The sequence below is a fragment of the Carassius auratus genome, unplaced genomic scaffold (assembly GCF_003368295.1).
Source record: "Carassius auratus strain Wakin unplaced genomic scaffold, ASM336829v1 scaf_tig00023246, whole genome shotgun sequence".
In the NCBI taxonomy this organism is placed as follows: Eukaryota; Metazoa; Chordata; class Actinopteri; order Cypriniformes; family Cyprinidae; genus Carassius; species Carassius auratus.
In genome coordinates, this window is record NW_020525253.1 from 1 (window position 1) to 23791 (window position 23791).

Below are 23791 nucleotides of genomic sequence, written 5' to 3' on the forward strand. Positions count from 1 at the left end.
TCCCTGTGTGTGACTGTTAGTGTGTGTTTCTGCCTGTGTGAATGAGAAGGACAGATTGATGGCCACAGTTTCTCTTCACTTTGGCCGAAACATGCAAATTTGCACTGACATGTGTATTGATTTTTTTTTTTTTTGGGGGGGGGGTGGTCAAAAATTAATGAAATTGACAGGTACAAGCCAAGGAAAGAATAAAGAATGCAAAAAGACTAAACGAGAGTGAAAAAGACTGACAAGGCAGGATGAATGCTTCATAATAATGTTTCTGATCTGTGTGTACATGTTTTTTCAGGTTCAAATTTTGTAACTAGGAAGATCAGTCGCTCTGTGGCGAAGATCCATCTTGGGCAGTTGCAGTGCTTCAGCCTGGGCAATCTGGACTCCATGCGAGACTGGGGCCATGCCAAAGATTATGTGGAGGTACTTGAACACACTCAAACATTCGGTCTTCAGTTGAGGACTTAACATATTTAAAGTGGTTTTCTTCCATGCACAATATATATAAAAGAAAAATATATATATTAAATAATATATGTATATACTGGCCAACTGACCCAGTGCATTGTGATTGGCTGAACACCACAAGCACTCCACTCGTCAGAAATGTAACGCCCCTTTCCATAATCGTGCGCTTCATCTTTCAAATGAAATGTAAAGACAGTTAATAATGTCCTTAGTTTTACCATCAGTTCAAGCTCGAAAGTGGAACAGAGTAGTGTGACAGACACAGTGATGAAGCTCGTATGTGTTTGCAGTACACAAACCAGGACGGTTAAGACAGATGACTCCACTGTGTGACCGTCTCTCTCTTTCTCTATTTCTTTCTCTCTCTCACACATACACACGCTCACACACAACACGCAAAATAGCAAATACTTAAACTAATAACAAAACATACCAACAGTAGCTGATTCAGAAGCACCAGATTGTCGTAGCAAATCAGAATGACCTCCTCTCCTAGGTTCACGAAACGGTCGTTCCTAAAATGCGTTGCTGTTCTGTTGTAAGTAAAGTATTCTATAGTCTTTGTTGTAAGTAATCTTTCCTAAATGCATCTACTTTCGGAAGGCCAAATAAAGTGCTTTTGCTTTCGCCTAGAAACACACAGCATCTCCCTGACATGGCTGCTTCAACACTAACTATAGTAACTGAAACCACGCCTTCTTTCTTTGCGTGTATATTTGGCCGGCATTACGCAAATATTTTCACATAGTGATGTTGACATGTGGGGGCGTGTTTGAATGAGCCGTTTTAGGGGGGGTGGCAGAGTCTTATCTTTTTTTATAAAGAATATCTCTTTGGATCTGACACTTTAGTCTTTGCAACTTTACAGATCTTCTTCATGCACCAAGAGCTTGTAACACTCCAAAGAGAAAGGAAACATTTAAATTGCATCTAATGACCACTTTAAGAGAAAGCGTTCAACTTTATAATCTGTATTCTGGAGGATTTCTGAAGATCATGTAACACTGAAAACTTTAGCAATGGCTGCTGAATATTCAGCTCCTGCCATCAAAGAAATAAATGACATTGAAACGTATATTACATTTGATTACATTTGTTTTAAATTGTAAAAAATTTTCATAATATTACTCTTTTACTGTATTTTTTGATAAGCAAAATAGGCTTCTTTCAAAAACATTTAGAATTTAAAATATATGAGTTCGGAGCACTATGATGTGCACAGCTGGCAAGGAATTTTGATATATATCTTACAAAATTTAAGCCATGATAATACCATGCCTACTGTTTAAATGAAATATGGAAATAAGTTTGTTCACCAGTTTGCCTGAATATAAAGTTCTATGTTCTCATTTACGACTATTACAACAACTATTTATAACCATGCATTCAGTTTGGTCTGTCATATGTAATGTGTATTTTGACATTACACTTTCTTTTTCGATTTGCTTGTAATTACCCTCTGAGTGCACAGCCGTGCAGTCATGTTTATCCTGGATTAGAGAGACCTGTTTTCCTTTCAGTTTTTGCCAGAGTGGGAGCTTTAGGTTAGTGTGTGTGTGTGTTTGTGAGTGTGTATGAGTGTGTGCATGCATGTGTGAGCTGCTCCAGGTTTCCTGTGGGAACGCTGGTATTCCAGGCGGCTGAATCATGCAGCCAGGTTTATGTGGCTCAGCACTGGGGCAGATTTCGGGAAATCGGACCAAAGCTGTGAGCGTGTGTATATTTGTGAGAGTCGTGCATGTGTGTAGAGATTAAGTAGAGCGTTGCGGTTCACTACAGGAACAGTCCATGTATTCTACTCCATGTATTTTACCTCCAGGCAAACTACAAAAATTTAAAAATCCTCTGTCAGACTCCTAGGATTACATTTTTCCAGACAGACAGTACTTCAATCATCTTTTGTTCACAATGTTGATCTCCGCTCTGCACCTCTCGAAGGCCTCAAATCCATGATTCTTCCACACGCTATTTGAGTCTGTCTGAAATCTTCAGTGAGAGATATGTTTGACAGCATGAGTTTGTTGCAATAGACATACTTTTGAACATGTCAGCAACTATTACTGTTTTAACTTGTATATATTTTATCTCCAAATCAGACGTGTGTGTACACAACTGTTTCAAAGGTTTGACAGTAAAGACATTTATATGTTCGAAAAGATTTCTATTTCCCTGAAAAATGTGTAGCACTGTTTCCACAAAAAATATAAGCAGCACAGCTGTTTTCAACATTGATAATAATAAGAAAAGTTATTACGCACCAAATCAGCATATTAAAATTATTTCTTGAGGATCATGTGACACTGAAAGCTGAAGTAATAGCTGCTAAAAAAATTCAGCTTTGGCATGACATAAATAAATTACATTTTGAAATATATTTCAAATGGAGAACAGTTATTTAACATTGTAATATTTCAAAATATTACTGTTTTTACTGTGTTTTTGATCAAATAAATGCAGCCATGGTGAGCAAAAAAGACCTTGACGGCCCAAACCTTTTAAATGGTATTTTATCTCAGATCAGGGCTTTTGCTATGCATGTCTGTGTGCCCGAGTGTATGCTTTTTAGTATACGTGTACAGATAAGACCAACAGTGGATGTTTGTGTAAACTCTTGAACCCGCGCACAGTTTTAATTGGTCCGCTGCTTGTATGACTTAATAAGCCGATTGAAAACTTGAAGCTTTATAGTTTTATGGAATTCAGACTTTCAGGCCTCCACTAAAAAACATACATAAAATCAGGGCGCAAATGAAGTGAAGTTCAAAGATTCCTGTGAAAACACACAGGCTGAGCTGAAAGCGCGAAACTCTCAAAGGAGTCTTAGTTTGCTGATGTTTTTGTTATTTTTTAGATGATTTCACCTTAGATCGCTTTGTTTCTCCAGCAACAAAATGATTTTGTCCTCGTTCTCACCTCACACATCCATCCTCACCGCCAACCAGTTGTGTACTAAAGAGAGCTTGAAGCTGAATCATGCTGGTCTTTATGAGAACCCGATGGCCAGTCAAATCTCTCATTAGCTCGGTGACCAACTGTACCTGCAATGGCCCATTACTCAGAGAGAGTCTTATTTCATGGCCGTAGTGCTTTGTGAGAAGACTGCATAGGATTTTTCCAAAAAGATTGTTTTCAGAGGAGACTAGGAAACCAGCTGGAAATTTTCAACCAATAGGATATTCACATTTTAGAACACACACACACACTTTGGGCTTTTATGGTGAAAAATTATTCTTTTTGTACTGTACAAACTGTAAAAATCTATCCCCTACCCCTAACCTGAGGAAAACATTTCAAAATAATATATGTATAATTTAGTGATAATTTAATTTATAAGCTGTTTTTCTCATGGGGACCAAAAAATATGTACATTTAGTCCCTACGATTTAGGGTTTATCTAGACCAACACACACACAAACATGTTAGCAAATGTAGGGACCCTTTAAATTGACAAAAGTGACAGTAAAGACATTTATAATATTATTTTTACATTTCTATTTCACATAACAACTATTTTTAATTGTCTATACATTAAAAAAAAAACTGAAAAATATGTATGCATCAGGATGAAACCTTAAAATGTATTAAAATACAAAAGTTTTTATTATTATTATTATTGTAATATTTCACTGTAATACCATGCAGCCTTTTTGAGAATAAGACAGTTGCAGACTTAAAACTTTAAAAGCTTTTAACAATATTTTGGTATTATAATGAATACAAATAATTATAGCATTTAAAAAAAAAATTCTTATACCTAACATTTTGTCATGTCCCTAAGGCACTTCACTTAGTTTGTTATTTGAAAACGATTCACAAAATATGCAGTGGCTATAGCTTTGGGAAGTATTTATTTGTATTCCTTTCTTACAAAACTGCTAAATATTTTATATTAAAAAAGTCACTTCGAAGTCATGTCCCAACTCAACCCTCACACTAACCATTCTACGCCCATAATAAATTACTCTCCATCCATATGAGACATAATTTACCAGAAATGACGTCATTCAGGTCTCTTTAATAGTGGTGCAGTATATGGTTAGTTGGATCATACTTTTTATTCATATTTTTAGGCAAATTACAGTCACTGTCAAGCTTAACAACTCAACCCCATCACGTAAAATTAAGATGGAAAATTATTATTTTTCAACATTTTATTTTAATCCTTAAGCATCTACAATGTACTTATTTTATTGCAGCTATATATGGACTTACTCTCCTACTCTACTCAATGAGCACTGGCCATTTTGTGTGTAAAACATGCTAACTGTTAGTGTAGTCTATATATTAATAGTAACAAAACCGAAATCCCATAGCAGATCAAAAGCACATAGTCTTTGCTATTTAGGTATGTTCTGTGATAGGCAGCGGGTGTTGTAGGGGATTGTAGCAATTGGTGCTCTGAGGGCTATTTGGTATAAAGTGGCTGGTTTTGTGTTTGTGTTGTGTTTTTTGGGGGGTGGCGGGTGGTAGGAGGTGGAGACCTTAAACTTCAGTGGCCAGCATCCAGCAGAATAAATAAACACAGCTGCAAGCTGAGACCACCTTAATGTATGTGTGTGTGTGTGTGTGTGTGTGTGCGCGCGCATTCATTCTCTCATTTCATGAGGGAGAACTTGGACTACAAGCTTTAAAACCTGCTAACACACAGATACACACACGTACACACCCACAATATGTAAGGTGATCTGGGGAAAGAGCTGATTTTAAGGTTGATTTAGCTGAGCATTTAACACAGGGCATTCCTGAACTTGTGTAAAGCTCTCTGTGGGGAGACGGGGTCATACGTGTTTGTGAGCGACTATTAGACTCCTCGACGTGTGTGAGATGATGATGATGATGAATATGGGTTTATTCCATCGTGAGACATGCATGTGTGTGTTTGTGCGTGTGTGTGTGTGTGTGTGTGGCAGCTGGCTGTCTGTGTGATTGACATGGCTGAGATCTTCCCCGCTGTGTTGAGGATGAAAGCAGATGGTCTCATTTCGTTCTTTCCCTTTTTTTCACTCCTCTCTTCACATGCCCTCTGTAACCAGAATCCTCAACTTTCAGCCTCTCACCGAGCTGAAGATATGAGAGAGAGGGAGAGGAGAGATAAGGAAAGGAGGAAAAGAATTATTGAGTGGAGGAGAATTTTAGAAAGTGGATGAAAGCGATGAATTTTATCACATTGTTCTGTTATCATGCCTGTGTTTTGGCAGTGCAGGACAGAAAATAAACATGCTGATACCGCCTCAGCGGGTTAAGAAGCTCTTCTGTTGCTCATATGCATTCAGACTACCAGGGTGTTTTTATCTTTGTGGCTTTTATACCGAAACCGATTGAGCTGATTATGGAAGCAGCATTTTTAGGCCTCTTAGGCCCGTTCCTGACTCGAAGGCTGTTGGAAAGTTCAGATTCTTAAACATGATTCCTCCAAAAATACTCCATTTTGGTCAAATTCTGAGGTGGCATCACATTTAAGGGCAGGAATCAACAGGGGGGATATTATATCATGAGTATGACGCCACAAAAAAAATGTTTAGTGTGTAGTTATTCAAAGCTGTTACCAATTCTTAAATTTAGAATGGCATTTTTTTTTTTAAACAAAAGACAAGTTCAGTTAAAAAAATAAATCATTGCGGTAAGGTATTTTTATTTTTTTTAAAAAAAAAATATATTTTATATTATCCAAGGCTTTATTTATTTAATCAAAAATACCTTTTAATTTGTTTTAATATGTAATTTATTCCTGTGATGCCAAAGCTGAATTTTCAGCATCATTACCCTTCAGTGTCACATGATCATTCAAAAATCATTCTAATATGACGATTTGGCGCTCCGGGAACGTTTCTTCTGCTGTTTGTACGGTTTAATGTTTGTGGAAACCATAATACGTTATTTTTCGGGTTCATTTGAATATAAAGTTTAACAGAACAGCATTTATTTGAAAAAAAAAAAAAATCTTGTAACAATTATAAATGTATTTGCTCTCACTTTTGATCAGTTTAATGCGTCTTCTGAATAAAAGTATTAAATCTTTCAAAATAAATAAATAAAATCCTCATGACCATAGACTTTTGAATGCTTGTGTGTATATACTAACAATATGTAAAATCGAAGTGAAATTTAAAATGCAGTCTACATGTTTGTTTATCGTTATTTATCTATTTCACAATTAGCTTAGCAACATGCTAACGTCAGAATTCTAAGTCTAGTCTCCTATGCGGAGTGCTATTTTTGTACTATCCTTCTGCCTATGTAGAGCGTTCCGAATTGGTAATTTCTGAGGTTCCATTACAGTTAGAATGTTGCCTACGTAGGCGGCGGGCAGAAAGACAGCCCACTAGGTTTTGGAACAAAACTTGTGTGTCTCTTTCTTCCTTTGCACACACGCACCGTTTCTTTTTGAATTAATGGCTCTAGGGACGGATCCAGTCTAATGGTCTGCGGTCTGTTCATTCTCTGGAATAGATATGAAGACTCACCACGTCCATAACGCCGCTGTAATATCAAGCTCCCTCAGCTAACGTCTGTTTTCTCTTAGTGTGGAGTCACACCCACATGCTCTTGATCCCAGACCTGGCTGACCCCTCCGTCACCTCTCACCTTGTCTTTTCTCACTGAGTTACAGACCTCCTATGTCGCTCCTTTTTCTGTCCATTTCATTTTTCTCTTGCGTAGTCAGCAGCCAAAGTCTGTCATTACAGTGGAGACACTCACACACACATGCATATTTATTCACACTCCATCATTCAGTGGAGTCGCATATTTCCCCTGACAGCTTCTATAATAAGCGTCCGAGTTTTTGTCTTTTGCAACATCGAGACCAAATAAGTAAATCTAACCCTCTGTTGACTCACCACAGAAAGTAACGAGGGGTGTGTGTGTGTGTGTGTGTGTGTGTTGTGCCATTCATGACTGTGTACCACGGTTTGCAACAGCCCACATTTTCCCACTTTCCTCCATGTTAGCACACCAGTTTTCCATACGGCCGGGTTTTACAGTGACACGACGTTACCGCAACGTTAATCCTCACCAAAAAAAAGCAGCATTTAAGTTTGTATGTGTTTGATTTGTGTTTGCCGTTAAACAAAGATACACAGTTTTCACTATAAAGACTGATTTTAATAATAATACACACTGCTGTGACTATAGTTAAAGGGATATTTCACCCAAAAATGAAAATTCTGTCATCGTTTCAAACCTGTATGACCCTCTTTTTTTCTGTGGAACACAAAAGAATATATTTTTTTCAACTATTATGGTGGGTTTGTTTGTTTTTTTAGTGCGTGTGTCTATACAATAAGTGAGAGTTGGGTCTAATGTTGTTTTGGAGACCATTGACTTTCTTTGTAGAAACAGAAACCCAAAGTCATAGAGGTTTGGCATCATATGATGGTGAGTAATGATGACAAAATTTTCATTTTAGTGTGAACTATCATTTCAAGTCTGCACATGAGTTTTACAATAAATTTTGATTTCTTCCTATTTATAAAGTCAGACCTTTGTGGGTTTTGTTGTCCATGACTAGCATGTTCATACTGTGTTCCTGTCAAGGGAATTAGACTATAAAATGACAAAAAAGTGACATGAAACATGTATAAATAAATCAGATTGAGTCCCACAGCAGTGCAGGTGTGAGTGTGTGTTTGTGTGTGTGAGACTCGAGACTCAAGACAGACCTTGTTTGTCCATTAGAGCGTGAGAGGAAGTCCAGACCGCACTGTTTGAAGTGATGCAAAGTTCTAGTGTGTAAATGTATGTGTGTGTGTGTGTGTTTGTGTGTGTGTGTTTGTGAGTTATATTAACTTACTGGAAATGAAAATATCCATGACATCTGTCATGTTATTCCACTCATAAATAATTCATATTTGCTCTCTCTCTCTCTCTCTTTCTGACTCTCTTTCTTTCTGATTCTCTTTTTTGCTTGTCTTCGGTTTTGTCCTGTAAAGCTAACCGATGTTTCAGTATCTGTCACAGCTGTTGATTTATTTATTTAGAGTTATACGTGCGCACACTTTTTTTTATTTCTATCACAAATTATTAATAAGCAGGAAAGACCATATATGCTGTACATTATTGGATGGAAAACTGTAAGTGCACAAAGGCCCTTTGGTTTTGTAATGTTGGGGTTTGCCAGTAAAAACACCAGTTGTTAGGGCAGCATAAGTCACATGGACACACATACACTTAAAGATACTCTTGCTGAGTTTTGCTTTAAAAAGACTGGGGGAACAAGTGAAACAGAAGAGAGATTCTGTGTGTGTGAGAGTTTGTGGTCAAGAGAAAGAGACCGTTTGCCAAATGGCATCTGTAAGCAGAGAAAAGTGTACAACTGTAACACATCATTTCGGAAACAGAGGAGAAGGAATATAGTGTGTGTGTGTGTGTGTGTGTGTGTGTGTGCTCTTGTTTTTGTGATATATCAGGACACAACTCTGTATAATGCCATGGGTATGACACCGGTATTACAAGGAGAGGGTGACTTATGAGGACATAACCCATGTCCCCATTTTTCAAAACGCTTATAAATCATACAGAATGAGTTTTTTTTTTTTTTTTGAGAAAGTTAAAATGCACAAAGTTTCCTGAGGGTTAGGGTTTGGTGTAGGGTTGGTGAAGGGCCATAGAATATACAGTTTGTACAGTATAAAAACCATTACACCTATGGGATGTCCCCACTTTTCACAAAAACAAACGTGTGTGTGTGTGTGTGTACTGAGCTTTTGACCTGTCTTGTCTGTCTGTTGAGAATAGAAGATAAATGTACTATATATAATATAAACAGGCATGAACAGGCACCAGATACTACATACTACTTTTTGAAATTAGTATGTGAAGTACTATTTATTAATACTACTTTCTTTGTAGACCTTGATATCTTCTACCGCTCAAATGTTTGGTGTCAGTAAAAGACTTTTCTTTTAAAGAAATTAATATTTTGGGTTTAAGACTAAAGACGTTTATAATGTTGCAATTTTTTTTTCTTTCAAACAAATCCTGTCCTTTTGAACTTTTAAACAGTATCCAGAAAAATTGACATTTACACAGAAATATTAAGCAGCATTGAAAATAATTTTACAAAAATTATTGCGCATCAAATCATCTTATTAGGATTATGTGCCACTGAAGACTGGAATGGCTATTAATAATTCAGCTTTGCTGCAACTTCAATAAATTAAATATTGAATAATTTTAAGTAGTAAAAATATTTCACAACATTACCTTTTATTGCCGCCTTGATGATGCATATGTTATAAAAAATTTTTCTTTTGCTTTTGACCAGGAATGTCAAACTCAGTTCCTGGAGGGCTGGAGTTTAGATTCAACCTTAATTAAACTCACCTGATCCAACTGATCAAGTCCTTCAGGCTTATTAGAGAACTACATGGTCTGTGTGTTGGAGCAGGGCTGGAGCTAAACTCTGCTGGACTCCAGTCCTCCACTGTTTTAGATTGTCTACAAATGTTAAATCTTCAAATAAAATGTAAAGGTTACCACTGCATCTGTCTGAAAAAATAAATGCAGTGGTTCATTTATAGTTATTTTCAAAGCATTTAATGTACTCCAATTATACAAGAACATCGATATTGCTTAATTAATTAAGTAAATTCTTGCTAGAAACTAACCAAAATTAAAAATAATTTTTTTATAATCTCTGCACAGGACATTATAAACACTTGCTGATGTTCCCAAACAAAAGGAAATAAATCGGTATCGGTATCTGCATCGGTTATCAGCCAAAACGAGTTGAAAATGATCGGCACATCGGATATCTGCAAAAACTAATATTGTGCATCCCTATATAATATATGTCATATTATATTTATTTATCCCTTTATTAATTTCTATATTATATTATATATTATATTATATTATCAAAATAAAAAACATTTGTGTGTGTGTGTGTGTTGTCCAGAGCTAAGTGCATGTTTGTAATATCTATAATCTGGCGAACAAATGTAGAATGTAATAAATCTGTAGTAGCTCCTGCCGATCAGCCCACACTCACCAAAACAGGAGAGCTCAGCTTTCTCCTTTGAGAGAGTGTGTGTGTGTGTGTGTGTGTGTGTGTGTGTGTGTGCCGTCCACATTTACACAGTCTGCTGTTGGGTCATCAGTCAGCTGTGGTAATCTTTGTGATGACAGGCGCTGGTTTTAGCGAAGAATAGAGTTTCCATAGCAATACGTGACCACGTTAGCTATTTATCCAAAAGTCTGATGGTGTGACGGACACAGACAGACATGTCATGTAGGAAGAGGGAGATTTGTGGAGCCTTGGCATGCTGTGTGTATTTGCGTTTTTGTGTGTGTGTGTAAATGTATTTGTGCACAAATGTATTTATACATGTGGGTAATATCTTGCTCTGCTATATGTCTGTCAGTGTGCCCGCCTCAAATTCAAAAGCATCCTGTCGGTGATCACAGGCTAATGTAACATGGCCAGCCTTTGAGTGCCCGTTTGTGTATGTAACGAGGTGATAAGTGACTTAATGAGTTTTCTTACCTTCTCACCCGCTGTATCTAATGGAGCATCTCACACACTTAACTGGCATGTTTTAAAATGATGCGTTCACTATCCTGTCATCTTTCATCACCTTTGTGTTCACGAATAGATTGTTAGGAGTTTGTTGCACGTCCGGGTTCAGTAGTCCTAGTGGAGTTGCTTGGGAAGTGAACACGATAGCCTTACTCTATGTGCGTACACACAAACACACTTTCACACACATATGTCCTTATCCGACCCCATCTGACCTGGCCGATCCAGTCACCTCTTCATCTGGTTCTGCTTTGGCCCTCCCTTAGGACCAAGAAATAGTTCAAGAGCCGTGTGTTTCCCTGGGGCCACATTTCACAGGTGCACCACTGTTTGTCTCTTGCCCTTTACATTCATCTTAAATAATAGAAACAACAAATACGGCTTTACCCAGAGAAACAGGACCAGCTCTGAGCTCCACGCAGGTTCCTGAACCTCCATGTTCAATCATGCATAAATGCTCAAACTTCTATACATCTGTCTGTCTGAATATATATTTCTCTGTCTTACTCGGTCTATCTGTCTCTCTGTCCTTTGGCTTATCTGTCTAGTTTGTTTGTCTGTCTTCCTATCTATGTATATGTTTATTTGTCTGTCTGTCTGTTTATCTATCTCTCTGTCCGTTGGTCTGATCCATCCCTCTGTCTGTCTGATCCATCCCTCTGTCTGTCTGTCTATTTATCTGTTTGTCTTTCTATATCTCTCATGTTGTCGATCCGTCTGTCTATGTTTTTCTCTCTATTTATTTGTCTGTCTAGCTATTTAATTTCTATCTGTCTAGCTATCTAATTTCATACATTCTGATTTTTATTATTATTATTCACCAATCCACATGTGCACACACACACACACAGACACTGAATGAAAAACAGTTGCTCTGGTTATAATACACAGTAGTTTGAAGGGTCTGGTTGGGCCAGTGAAACTAAAGCACTTTTTCATGTCATGTTTAAACATCTTAATGACACTGCAGTCTGCCATGCACCCCCCGCATTAATCATCTCTGCACTTACGTTACACACTCATGCAGTATCCAGATGTGCGTGCTGATGCGTTTGACTGGATAATAGGCTTGGAGGGACTGTTTAATGGTCAAAGTTGCTGCTTTAGGGTTTAGGGGTTAAAGGTCAAACACTGCTCTGCCCATTAAACCTGAACAGTGGGTGTGGGGGCATGGGTATGCACTTTAGTAGGTGGCAGGATCATTGATTGCTTGTAAATTCATCCACAGAGCAGATTAAAGAATCTGAACTAAAGAATAACCTAACTTATTATGCAATTCAGCACTTTAAGGTTTGTAGCTTTATAGTCAACCACACTCTGAATGTTTCTCACATAATCTTTACCATATTGATTTAACGTCATATCAGATTATATTTGAATAGCCAAAAAAATAGGTTCATGTGAAATGGATGCACTCACACACATACATAATCGGGACATTATCAGCTATGACATGCTAACATTTGTGTAAATGGCTTGAATGGTTCCTCTGTTTAAATCTTAGGAAATCTGTAGAGACTGGCTGCTTGACTGAGTGAGTGCTTCCTGTCTGTACAGGAAGTGCTGGCTTTTAGGAGGAGGAGAGGTCATTTAGAACAAGAGTGTGAGTGTTTGTGTGAATGTGTTATCTAGATATCTATGTGTGTGTGTGTGTGTGTGTATGGGCTGTAGGGGGAAGTAGAGAAAGCTGTGCCACATTTCACTTAAGTTGTTCTCTTGGCAAGGAGGAGGAAGAGGTAAAACTTGCATACCTAATTATAGTTCAGGATGTCTGCTCTCAACTGAAATGAGAAAAAAGCTTATAACATAGAGCCATAGAAATTCATAGACTGACCCTTGTCAGGGGTAAGCAGTGTCTTGTCAGGGGATAAATATGAAGATACATTTTTACCCCACAGCTACCATTTTGGAGGAAAATTATTTGAAATCATCTTTAAATGATTTCTACATTTTCAACATGATATATATTTTAGACCTGGATACATTTGCATTGACATTATTTTTACTTGCCGTGTAGAATATCTACTTTGTAAATGTAGTTTTATCAATCACAATTAATTAATTACTTAATTGTCAATAATGCAAATATACAATCTGGGCTTTTTTAATGCCAAAAATCCATGTTTTGTAGATGTATTGCTTCTGAGCTTCATGTTTGTTATCATTATCATTATAAGTTTCTCCGCAACGGCTCTGTTCATTATGTCCTATGGACCTTTTTTTTTGTTCAGTGTTTAATCAAAAAGTAATTTATTTCAGGCTACATAGCCAAACACAATCAAAATCTGATCACACAAAGCATGTGGGGTGTGCAGGAAGCCTGAACACTCCACACACACACACACACACACACACACACACATGCACAGCTGGGTTTTGTTATAATCTTTACAGTAGCTGATTCTAACTCTGTTATTAGAAATGTGTTGTACTGCTGCCGTAGCTCTAAATTTATTCAGTACAGGTGTTGAAGAATCACACACACCATCACGCTCGTGATCTATAGCTTCTACGATGCATACAGTCTGGTATTTCTCCCCTTCCCTCGACACACACACAGTCTGACTACTCACTCACACACACTTCCCTACAGGTTGAACATATCCACAGTCTGTCTCGCTGAAATTGCAACATATGATTCTGATTTCAGGGCCTTCAAATTCAATATGAAAAAATGTATTTCATTATAACTTCATATATTTCTATCTGAAGTCTGAAGTGTTTTTGTGAACACATGTATATACCTGTACGTTCGTGAGGTTGGATGTTTCTTTGAATGTGTTCTCACAAGGTGAGTAGAGAGTGGTGGGAGGGTGGATGGGTGGGTGGATGTGTGTGTGTGTGTGTGTGTTTAGATGTTGGTAGATATGGTATTTCCTTTCTGTGTCCATATTGTTGGGATGAAGGTTTTTCTAGGCAGGAATGCCGTTTAAATGGCTCCGTAATATCAGAATATTTTGGCAACAGACTTTCAGCGCTATGACCAAACTTCCTCTCTTGAGGAATTTGAATGCTTATTTGGCATTAACAACTATTTTCAGATCATTCTTAAATCAGAGTTTCAGACCAAAGCTGAAAGTTTCATGTGGTCTGGTCTTTTTTTTGGCAGCCTTTTTAAATAAAAATGTGTCTTGTGGTATTACCTGTTGACTTTAGAAATGTTTTCAATGAAAGATACAATCTGTTCTTTTACATTGCGAACATAAAAAAACAAAATGCATATTGAATTATTTCATACACGAGCTTCTGAGATACACATCCACATATGCACACATAGGGAATATAGAATAACTGAATCCCAACTTTCCATGATCAACAGTGATCTAAAAGTGGAAAGTTACATTTTACCCAGCATTCCTGACACACAACTTCATAGTTCAAATACATTCACAATCATCCACAAAATCTCCGTATCCAATATCAACACAGTTAGTTAATAGTATTATTATCATCACCATCACAATTTTATTATTATTATTATTATTTTATTTATTTTCCATTTGAGAAGTATACTTTTTCACATACAATAAAGGATCCATATTTTCCATCTTTTCATGCCTTATTTTATTTTGAAGCGCATGATATTTTTTAATTATGGGGTCTGAATGACAAAATGAATATTAGCCCTCCTTTTTGTTTTTGTCCATTTTGTTTAAATGGTTAGATGCCATCAAACGCACACAAATGTTTCATTAATGCCTGTCATCATTTCTGAAAATACTTTTTAAAAACGCTAAATCTGACAAAATTAATGAATTCGAGTGAAATATGTTCCTTGTGGCGCACAAACACACATGCACTAAGCCGTTACGTTCACATAAACACACCACCCATTTCCCCGATGACTCATTTTCACTCTTAAACACTTTTTAATACACACATTACGATCTCAGGGGTGGTCTGAGGGACCCTGGGAGTTGTCGGCATATTTTATAAAAACACCACCAGAGAAGAGCGCTTTCTTACAGTTTGTTTGGTTTCTTTTTAGTTCTCCGATTTCATTGGAGTCTGCAGGAGTCCAGAGGAACAGCCATACTTGTGCGCGCACACCTTATTGTAGTTGCGCTGTTTTTTTCCCAGGCTAATAAGGTTTTAATTAGGTTTTAAGCTGTATATTTGAAATAGACTGACAAGAGGTTAAACCATCCCAGATCGGGTGTCTAACCCCACCCATCCTCCTCAAATGAAATCAGATCTAGTATAGAACCGCTGCAGATATTAAAGCTGAATTAAACAAACAGGTATCCGAGGTTCAGGCAGTGCTGATCTTTAACAGTTATCAAAACAGCACATTCTGTACATTCCTCCACCGCTGCCAGCACCTCGGGCCAAGTGCAAAACACCGACGAGGCTTTTGTCCTCTCTTCCTTATTCTTCAGACAAAGAATTTGACAGTTTATTGGTTGGTGATTGTGTTTTGGCCTCTTTCATGAGTGGGTTTCAAACATTGGGCAGGAACTGGCTTCTTCTCTACCTGAATTAAAACCTGAAACCAACACTTTTTATTTCCTTTAGAGGGCTTCCTTTGTGTTGTGAATATCATTGCTAATCTGTAGATTAGAGATTCGGACTTGTGGATGTCTGCCGATGTTTGTTTAAGCCTGATTGTTGGTAAAGTGAGATGATAACACTGTCTGTACGTGAATGTTTAGATAAACCGTTGAATTGTGCCTTTTAAAAGGATTATAGAGTTTAATGTCCGCACGATCACCGCAGTGCATTCATTTAACCTGATATAGACACGTGCCAGCTTGCAAATTCACCGATTCGTTACACAAACTCCTACATAATCAGCATAATATCATCAGATGGTTCGGATTGGATCTAGTGTCACTGATAGCACTAGAGGAGGAATTTTAACATGTAAGACAAAAACTACAAAAATGTAAGGAAAATGTGCAGATAGATGATGCATTACAAACATTTCTTTAATGTGTTTTTGTTAATTTTTTTCGTCAATGAAAGCTATGTCTATGTAAGCTATGGAAGCGATATTAAAACAAACCTATCAATCAACTGAATGATTATAGAATATCAGCAGCTGGTAACTCTTTCTATAAAGCATGCATTATGAAGATATTCATGATGCGTTGGTAATTCTGTGCTTGTAAATAATTGCACCCGCCATTGTAATGCATTATTCTGCTTAAATAATTTGGTTTATCCTTTTTCAATTAGTTGAATTAAGTTAAATTTTTTGGTTAGATTACCATTAATGAGGCCGACAACCTGAATTTTAAGACCTACTGTAATGCACAGATCTAATATAATGTTACACATCAGATTTTTTTCCCCAATAGTTAACCGAATGTTCACTTAACAAATTATGTTTGTGTGAATACTCACTAAGTCAGATATTCTGAAATACTGTAATTCTGGGATCGTGTGCTGTCTGAAAGAGAGTTTTTGTGTGTTCAGCACGATCGTTTGGTTTACATCAGCAAGGGTTTGAACCTCACATTTCACTGGTACAGACTCATGCCATCAAGAATTTGCTATGAATATTCACAAAGCTGGAATGCTGTGCTTTACAACTACACCAAACTTGTGCTGAGTCGTCACTAAGTGAGACTAAACAGAACAATTTTTTTTTTTTCTGTAGCCTGTGCGCATTCTGACTCGTTTTACCAGCACAGGCCACATGTTGTATCATAACAGTGGTTACAAATATTTTATATATATAAAATAGACTTCAAGAAATGTTTAAAGAAATCTTTCTCATTAATTGACTTGTTGGTTAGTGGACAACTAGTTGACCATACTGACATATCCGTAATTCTGGCTTGATTTTTGTCCTAACCTTCACTGTTTTGAGAGATTTTCCTGATTCATAGCAGATTTCAAATCAAATCTTTTGCTTTGCTGCTTTATTAAATGCACTTTTGCAGAGACCTTTATGCTATAGGACTGATTTTTCTGCATCTCAGCCCGAGTGAAGCCTGATCCTTCTGTCTATCTTTGTGACGGTTTGAAGAAAAGAACCGATACACATTCACACACCTCTCTTTGTTCATTGTACTCCAGGCTTTAAAAACTCACCTGGGGAAAGCATCAGCAGTAAGATTCGCCAATACGGCATGCCTCCACAAATACTACTGTCATCACACTGTCTCACACACATTCTCTCACACAAAGTATGCATTGGGCAGAAGTCTTGGCCTCATAAATGTTCATTCTATCTGTCTTGCACACACATACAAATACATTTAAAAGCTTCTTAATGTGTGAGAAGATTCCCGACAGTGTTACAGCTTGACCTTTCACTTTTATATGACCACACAAAATGAAACCACCTGTGAAACAGACAGCAGAAGAACAGAGAGAGGACGTGTGTGTGTGTGTGTGTGACGACGCATCTGTGTTTATTGCGAACATTTATAGAAGGCAGTGTTGAACTCTTCTGTTTTCCCATTTGAAGAATTTCTGTGGATATAGAAGTTGTGTGCACTGCTAATGGATGTGTATGGGAGTGTGTGTCCCTGCTCACACACCTGTTCCTCATTTTCCAATTTGTAACCAATCTGCTCTCAACGAGGGGCTAAACGGCCCTGATAACCATCTTGACTGCTCTCTCTTTCTCTCTCTCTCTCTTACACACACACACACACACACACACACACATTTCACTGTCTGGATGCATATGAGTTCTAGTCAATAAACTGCATCTGTAACCGTTTTTTATCTTTCATCAGATTAAATTATAGTTTCTTCCTGTCTCTACTGGTCAGTCATTTTCATGATCGATATAACAATCTACAGTTTGGCTCTTCAGCCTCAATCATAGTGAAAAATGTACCACTCAAATCTACTATTGGACAGTGATTCCCAGCGTGCCTCTTGGGATATACTTAAAATGTTTTTGTTTTTTTAAATAATGTATAAAATTGTAAATTGCTAAAAAACAAACAAAAAAAAATCATACAATAATATGTATATTAATTAAAAAGTAAAGTTATTTGAAAAGCTGTCAAATATAAAATAAAATTGGTAATGTTCGATATAAAACAATGTTAACAATTATAAAAAAATTATAATAATCTAAAATTAGTAATTTTTAACAATGACATTTTTGGTAATAAAATATTAATTATTAATTTAAAAGAAGATATTTGAAGGGATGTCAAATATAAAATAATGTATAAAATAATGTTTAATAAAAATACTGTAATGAAAAAAAAAAATAATATATATATATATATATATATATATTATATATATATATATATATATATATATATATATATATATATATATATATATATATATATATATATTATATAAGTATTATTAAGTATTAAGTTAGATTTAAAGGAACACATTTCTCGGGTCTTGTTAGTCATCCATGTATATTTTTATCCAACTTTTGTGATGGAAACGCTGCTTTATCCATTAATTGTATTCATTTATTTTTTTAATTCATGAATATTTGGATGGAAGGGGGGTGGACAAATAACTTTTTTTGGAGCAATGTCACTTTAGTAGATGTTCTAATCAAACAGATCCATCATATGCGTCAGCTCAGATGATCTGACTGGAATTATTCCATGTTTTATGACGTGTGTAATGGTGAACTCTGTGAAACAGTGTTGTAATTTTTGTGTTGCCCTGCACAAGTAACGTGAGCTGTGTGGAAAAGTCAACTTAAAATAACATTAATGATGTAACCAGGTGATCCACAGTCAAAAACACACTCATGGTCTCTCACACTCATTTAGTGGTCGTGCTAACTCTCTCTCTCTTTGTCTGCTCTTTCACACTCTCACTCTCTTTCTCGTTCAGTGTATGTGTATGTGAGCAAGTGTCACCATATGACAGCCTGTCTCAGCATAATTCAAACCACCTGCCTTAAACAGAGTACTTCTGTGCTCTGTACAAAAAAGACTGTGTCTGTGTGTGTGTGTTGTGGTGGATAGAGTGGAGTATTTAAACTTTCAGCAGCTCCAAAAATAAAAATAGGCTTTAAAAAACAGGCACCCTTCTAAACCAATGACTCCTGGAGCTACAGAGTCTGTTCCAAGCTGTGTATATGTGTGACCTTCCCGGTGGACAGTTATGAATAGTTATATTAATACAGGGCAGGATCTACCTGAAAGACTCAAACAGTTCTTCTGCAAGGAATTCTTTACATGGCATAAAGTTAGAGTGTGTGGGTACTTTTTGCTCTTTTTTGTGTTGCAGTCGTAAATGTGTGTTTGGTTGAACTAGATTTAGTGTTATAGAGAGAACTGCAGGTTTGTTTATTGCAGAGTAACAAACTTGAAAAAAAATGTAAATAGCCAAAACGTTACATAAAAAATCAGAGGAATTTATTATAATTTTTTTTTTAAAGAAAGATACGTTATACTTTTTTCTTGTAAATAATAATATAAAAGTTTTAAAAATACTTAACTTTTTGATTCACTTTTTAACTTTTTATATTGTACTTTTTATTTAGAATTTGTAACTTTTTTTTTGTAAAGCTTCTTTACTTCGGTCTTTGGGTTTACCTTTTTTTTACTTACACAATTATTCCTATATTATAAATATATAGTAATATATATACATTTTATACACTACCAGTCCAAAGTTTTAAAAGACATGCATCTTTGGACTAAATTTGACTTCTTGTGATCTTAAAATTAGTTGATCTATATTTCAAATAATTGTTTTTTTACTACATAATTCCCATACTTCAATTACTGCTAGATCATAATTTCAATGACTTTTTCCTTTTTTTTTTCTAAACTTGGAAAAACTGTAAATTTGTCTGAGAATTGTGATTGGATGCATACAGTCATATGACTAGTGATTGCACAAGATATATGACATCATTTGAAATGATTTGAATATTTCAGGATATTTCATTCAAAAGCGCCTGCAGGGAAATATAGTCACACCCGCCCAGACGAATAAAAACAAAAGAGCCATTGAAGCAGAGAAGAGGATGTCATCACAGTTAATCCTTTGTTTTCTCTTTCACCTTCTTTTAAACTCACCTCTCTCTCATCCAAGTTTATGTTTGCTTGCATGGACGGATGGCAGGAGGAACACTGACACAGATTCAAAACAAACTAACGTACATGTCATTTTTGGAATGCCTTGATCCACTAGAGAAGGAAACTTCCCTTGAGCTGCTCCACCTCTGTGACCCATTCGCTGAGCTTTAAAGTGATCAGTTAAACAGATGTATGCGTGTGTTTACCAATCCATGCACAGGTCCTGAATCAGAGGATAATTATTGTTAGGTCAGTGTTGTAGGGAAGTGACCGAAGTCCTGGCGCTGGACTGAAGAAGCCTGTATGACCTTTGTTTCTTCTGTCAAACACACAAAAAGATGAAGTTTGGGAATAAAAAAAAAATTTTTAGGAGTATGATATTGCGGGACAATAGTACATATAATGAGGTACCGGACTGTGTATTGATTTTTTTTTTTATTATACACAAAGCTTGTACAGTTGTTGCCTAAATATCCAGAGAGCCTCAGCATCCAGACCCCTCTCATAACGCCAGGAGAGAGTGTGTGTGAACAGGACGGAAGGAGAAGGGAGTTGAGCTGCAGGCCTCTCAGCTGTCTCTCACAGCGCTAATGATCCTTGGAGAGACGCGTGAGGGAGGAATGGAGAGAAAAGGATGGAAAGCAAGGGATGTTAAGACAGATACAGTACGAGCCGGGTTTCATTTCAGAATATATTTCCTGTTACACTGGCTCTAAACCACCTCAAGTTCTTGATGACAAATCCAGAAAGTTGCTGAATAATAATGGCCGGTAAAGCAAACCAAACACAATGGAGAAGGCTTCCAGAATTAATCTTTTACAGTGCTACACTTTGACATTAATGCGTATGATGGTGAGAAAGAGAGAGAAAAAATCCAAGAATGCTGTTTGCCGAGACTAAAATAAGATCAGAGAATGTTGCAGACCATTTCCTCTGTTTCATGCTATGTCTGTCCCTCTTGTTTTCTCTTCAGTCTTTCTCTCTGGCACACAGACACAGTCACCTCTATTACATGTTGGTTTCATCACTAAGAAGCTGTATTGGTGAAGATAGAAAGCTTTGTCTTGACCTTTGACCTTTCTAGATTGTGACATTTCTCTTACTAGCCTCATGGTTTCATCATGGTCATTATAACATATTTTGTGTGTGTGTGTGTGTGTGTACTCCAGAATTAGCACTCACATAGCACCAACTGCTAGTAAACTCTTTTTATAAATAAAATGACTTGCCAGTTAGCTGGTCATTTTATCAGGAATTGCAATATTAAATAGTTAATGTCAAACTGTAAGAAGTCTGACCCAAGCTTGATGTCATTGACTCGCGTCTTCTAAAGATAACATCTGTCATGACTAACAACGTTTACCTCAGGGGGAAATGTACTGTCAGACATTCATCTTCTCCAGAACTCTGTGACGACACACATGCGGAATAACCCTCTACAGAAACATGAGGAACAACATCGCAATGTGTTGTCTTCATGTTTTTGTGACAGACGATGAAAGCTGGGAATGACACAGTGACTTGAGCGGTTTGTCACTAGTATGTTTAATAAATCAGTTGTCATTGGGACAAAATATTTATTCTTAATTTAAAAAATGTAAACACTGAAGAAAAAGTATTTACTAAAACCACAACATTTCTACGTTAGACATTTTTGGACCGACTTGTCTGCAGTGATTCAGCTCTGTGAGGGGTGTTCATGTTTTGCTCTTAATAAAATAATGCAAAAAATCAGTTTATTGGTCGGGAAAAAATATATATATTTATGGTGGATAAATGTTCTCATTTATACCTAAAAAAATTTGATACCTGCTAGTGTGTGTTGAGGGAATTTTTACATATCAGACTAGACCACAGTCTTTATCCTTCGCAGTGGGTGTTTAGTGGTTTGTGATGTAGAACAGTCATTTTTATTTAACCTACAGATGTTTAAAATACAGTCTGATTGCTTAGACTTTGTGCTGTGATCAAATCCAATGCTGTGTGAGTTCCTTCAGTGTTACGTTTTATGGTCTGCCGGTCTGTCTGTTATCTCGTTTGAGAGGTTTTTTTTTAAGTGAGTGCAGCAGGAGTGAAATATGAATGAGTTGCGGCGGCCAAGTGCGGCGCTCCCACTGCAGCATATAAAACGTGCTGATGGGGTCTTTATCCCTCCATCAAGCTGAAGGGAAGAAAAGAGCACAGTCCTGTCAACGTAATGGGGCGATTCTCCGGCCAACTGGCTCAACGCTAAAACCCTGGAGTCAGAAAATGTGTGTGTGAAAGAGAGAGAGAGAGGGAGTGAGCTAAAGCCAGAGAGAAAAAGACAAAAGAGTATCACCCATTGACCTCTTGGCAAGCATTCTTGTTTTAAGTATCTCACCATTTATTTCTCCAAAAGCACTCTCTCTTTCATCTAAATCACTATTTAGATAGAGTCTGTGCGTTTGTCTCGTTGTGTAGTGGTTGTATGGACTTGGGAACTCTGTGCTTTATTCCCAGAATTGGCTTCCCATGAGGCCTAGTGCTGACGTCGGGACGGGGACGGCCATGAGTGTTTGTGTGTTGGGGTGTGTGTGTAAGTTTGTAACCACATAAAAGCACATCCTACTCGGCGCAGATGTGTCTGCGTTGAATCTGTGTCGTGTGTGTGTGAATGTGGGGGAGTATTTGCTACTTGATCTCAAATGTGAACCTGTGAAAATAGTCCTATATGAGGCCTTCATATCGTTTGCATCTTGATATGGTGTCATCAATCTCTTAATGACATCATGTGCCTCAACTGAAATGGGTTGTGCTTTATAATAATGAGAGTGATTTTGTTGTTTCTGTTTGTTTTAGGCGATGTGGCTGATGTTGCAGCAGGAGGAGCCTATCGATTTTGTCATATCGACGGGGGAGGTGCACAGCGTCCGGGAGTTCGTGGAGAAGGCCTTCAAACATGTGGGAAAAACCATTGTGTAAGAGCACGTGCACACACACACACACACACACATCTAACTCAGATCAAGCCCATCTGGTTAATCTGGCACATCTGGAGTTGTTTCGCCAACTGGCTGTACAAGACCGCAAAACAAGACGCAAACACACCATAAATATTGTAAATATGTAACACGTATGCTGACAGATGAAGGAATGTGTTCAAAGCTCTTGTTCTCGCATTTAGGTGGGAGGGGAAGAATGAGGAGGAGGTGGGCCGATGTCAGGAGACGGGAGTGATTCACGTGAAGGTGGATCCGAAGTACTACCGGCCAACTGAAGTGGTAAGCCACTACAAGACTGTGTTTGTAGCTTCCTGAAACAAATAGCAGGAGATCAGAACATTCAAGGTGCCCTTAGAAGGTCAAAGATTATAAAATATCATACATATAGTAAGTGTTGACATCTCCTAGAAATGTGGGGGGAATCTGTGTTGGCCAGTTATGCTACATTGTTTATACACTGCCATTAAAAAGTTTGGGGTCAGTTAAAATAATGCTTTTATTCAGCAAGGATGCATAAAATAGTGAAAAAGTGCATCATACTGTAATTTCCCCGAATATATTAAGCAGCAAAACAACATTGATAATAATAAGAAATGTTACTTGAGCACCAAATCAGCAATGATTTCTAAAGGATTGTGTGTCACTGAAGACTAGAATAGATTACATATCAAAATGTATTCAAATAGAGAAGTTATTTTAAATTGTAATAAGATTTCACAATATTACTGTTTGGAATGTTTTTGTTTTAATAATTGCAAACTTGGTGAGTTTAAGACAACATCGTACTGACCCCAAACCTTTAGACAGCAACAATAAAACAAAACAAAAAAAACTATTTTTTTATGAAGTACTCAAGTAGACAAAACATGCGT

General features: G+C 37.0%; 1 protein-coding gene across 1 annotated transcript; it reads left to right on the plus strand.

The window, feature by feature from the left end:
- Positions 1 to 262: 262 nt before the first annotated feature.
- Positions 263 to 23256, plus strand: LOC113077820 (GDP-mannose 4,6 dehydratase-like). The gene is made up of 3 exons (XM_026250082.1): positions 263 to 417; positions 22777 to 22895; positions 23102 to 23256. The coding sequence occupies exons 1-3, from the start codon at positions 382 to 384 to the stop codon at positions 23232 to 23234; spliced, it is 288 nt and encodes a 95-aa protein (XP_026105867.1). The 5' UTR covers positions 263 to 381; the 3' UTR covers positions 23235 to 23256.
- Positions 23257 to 23791: the final 535 nt, after the last annotated feature.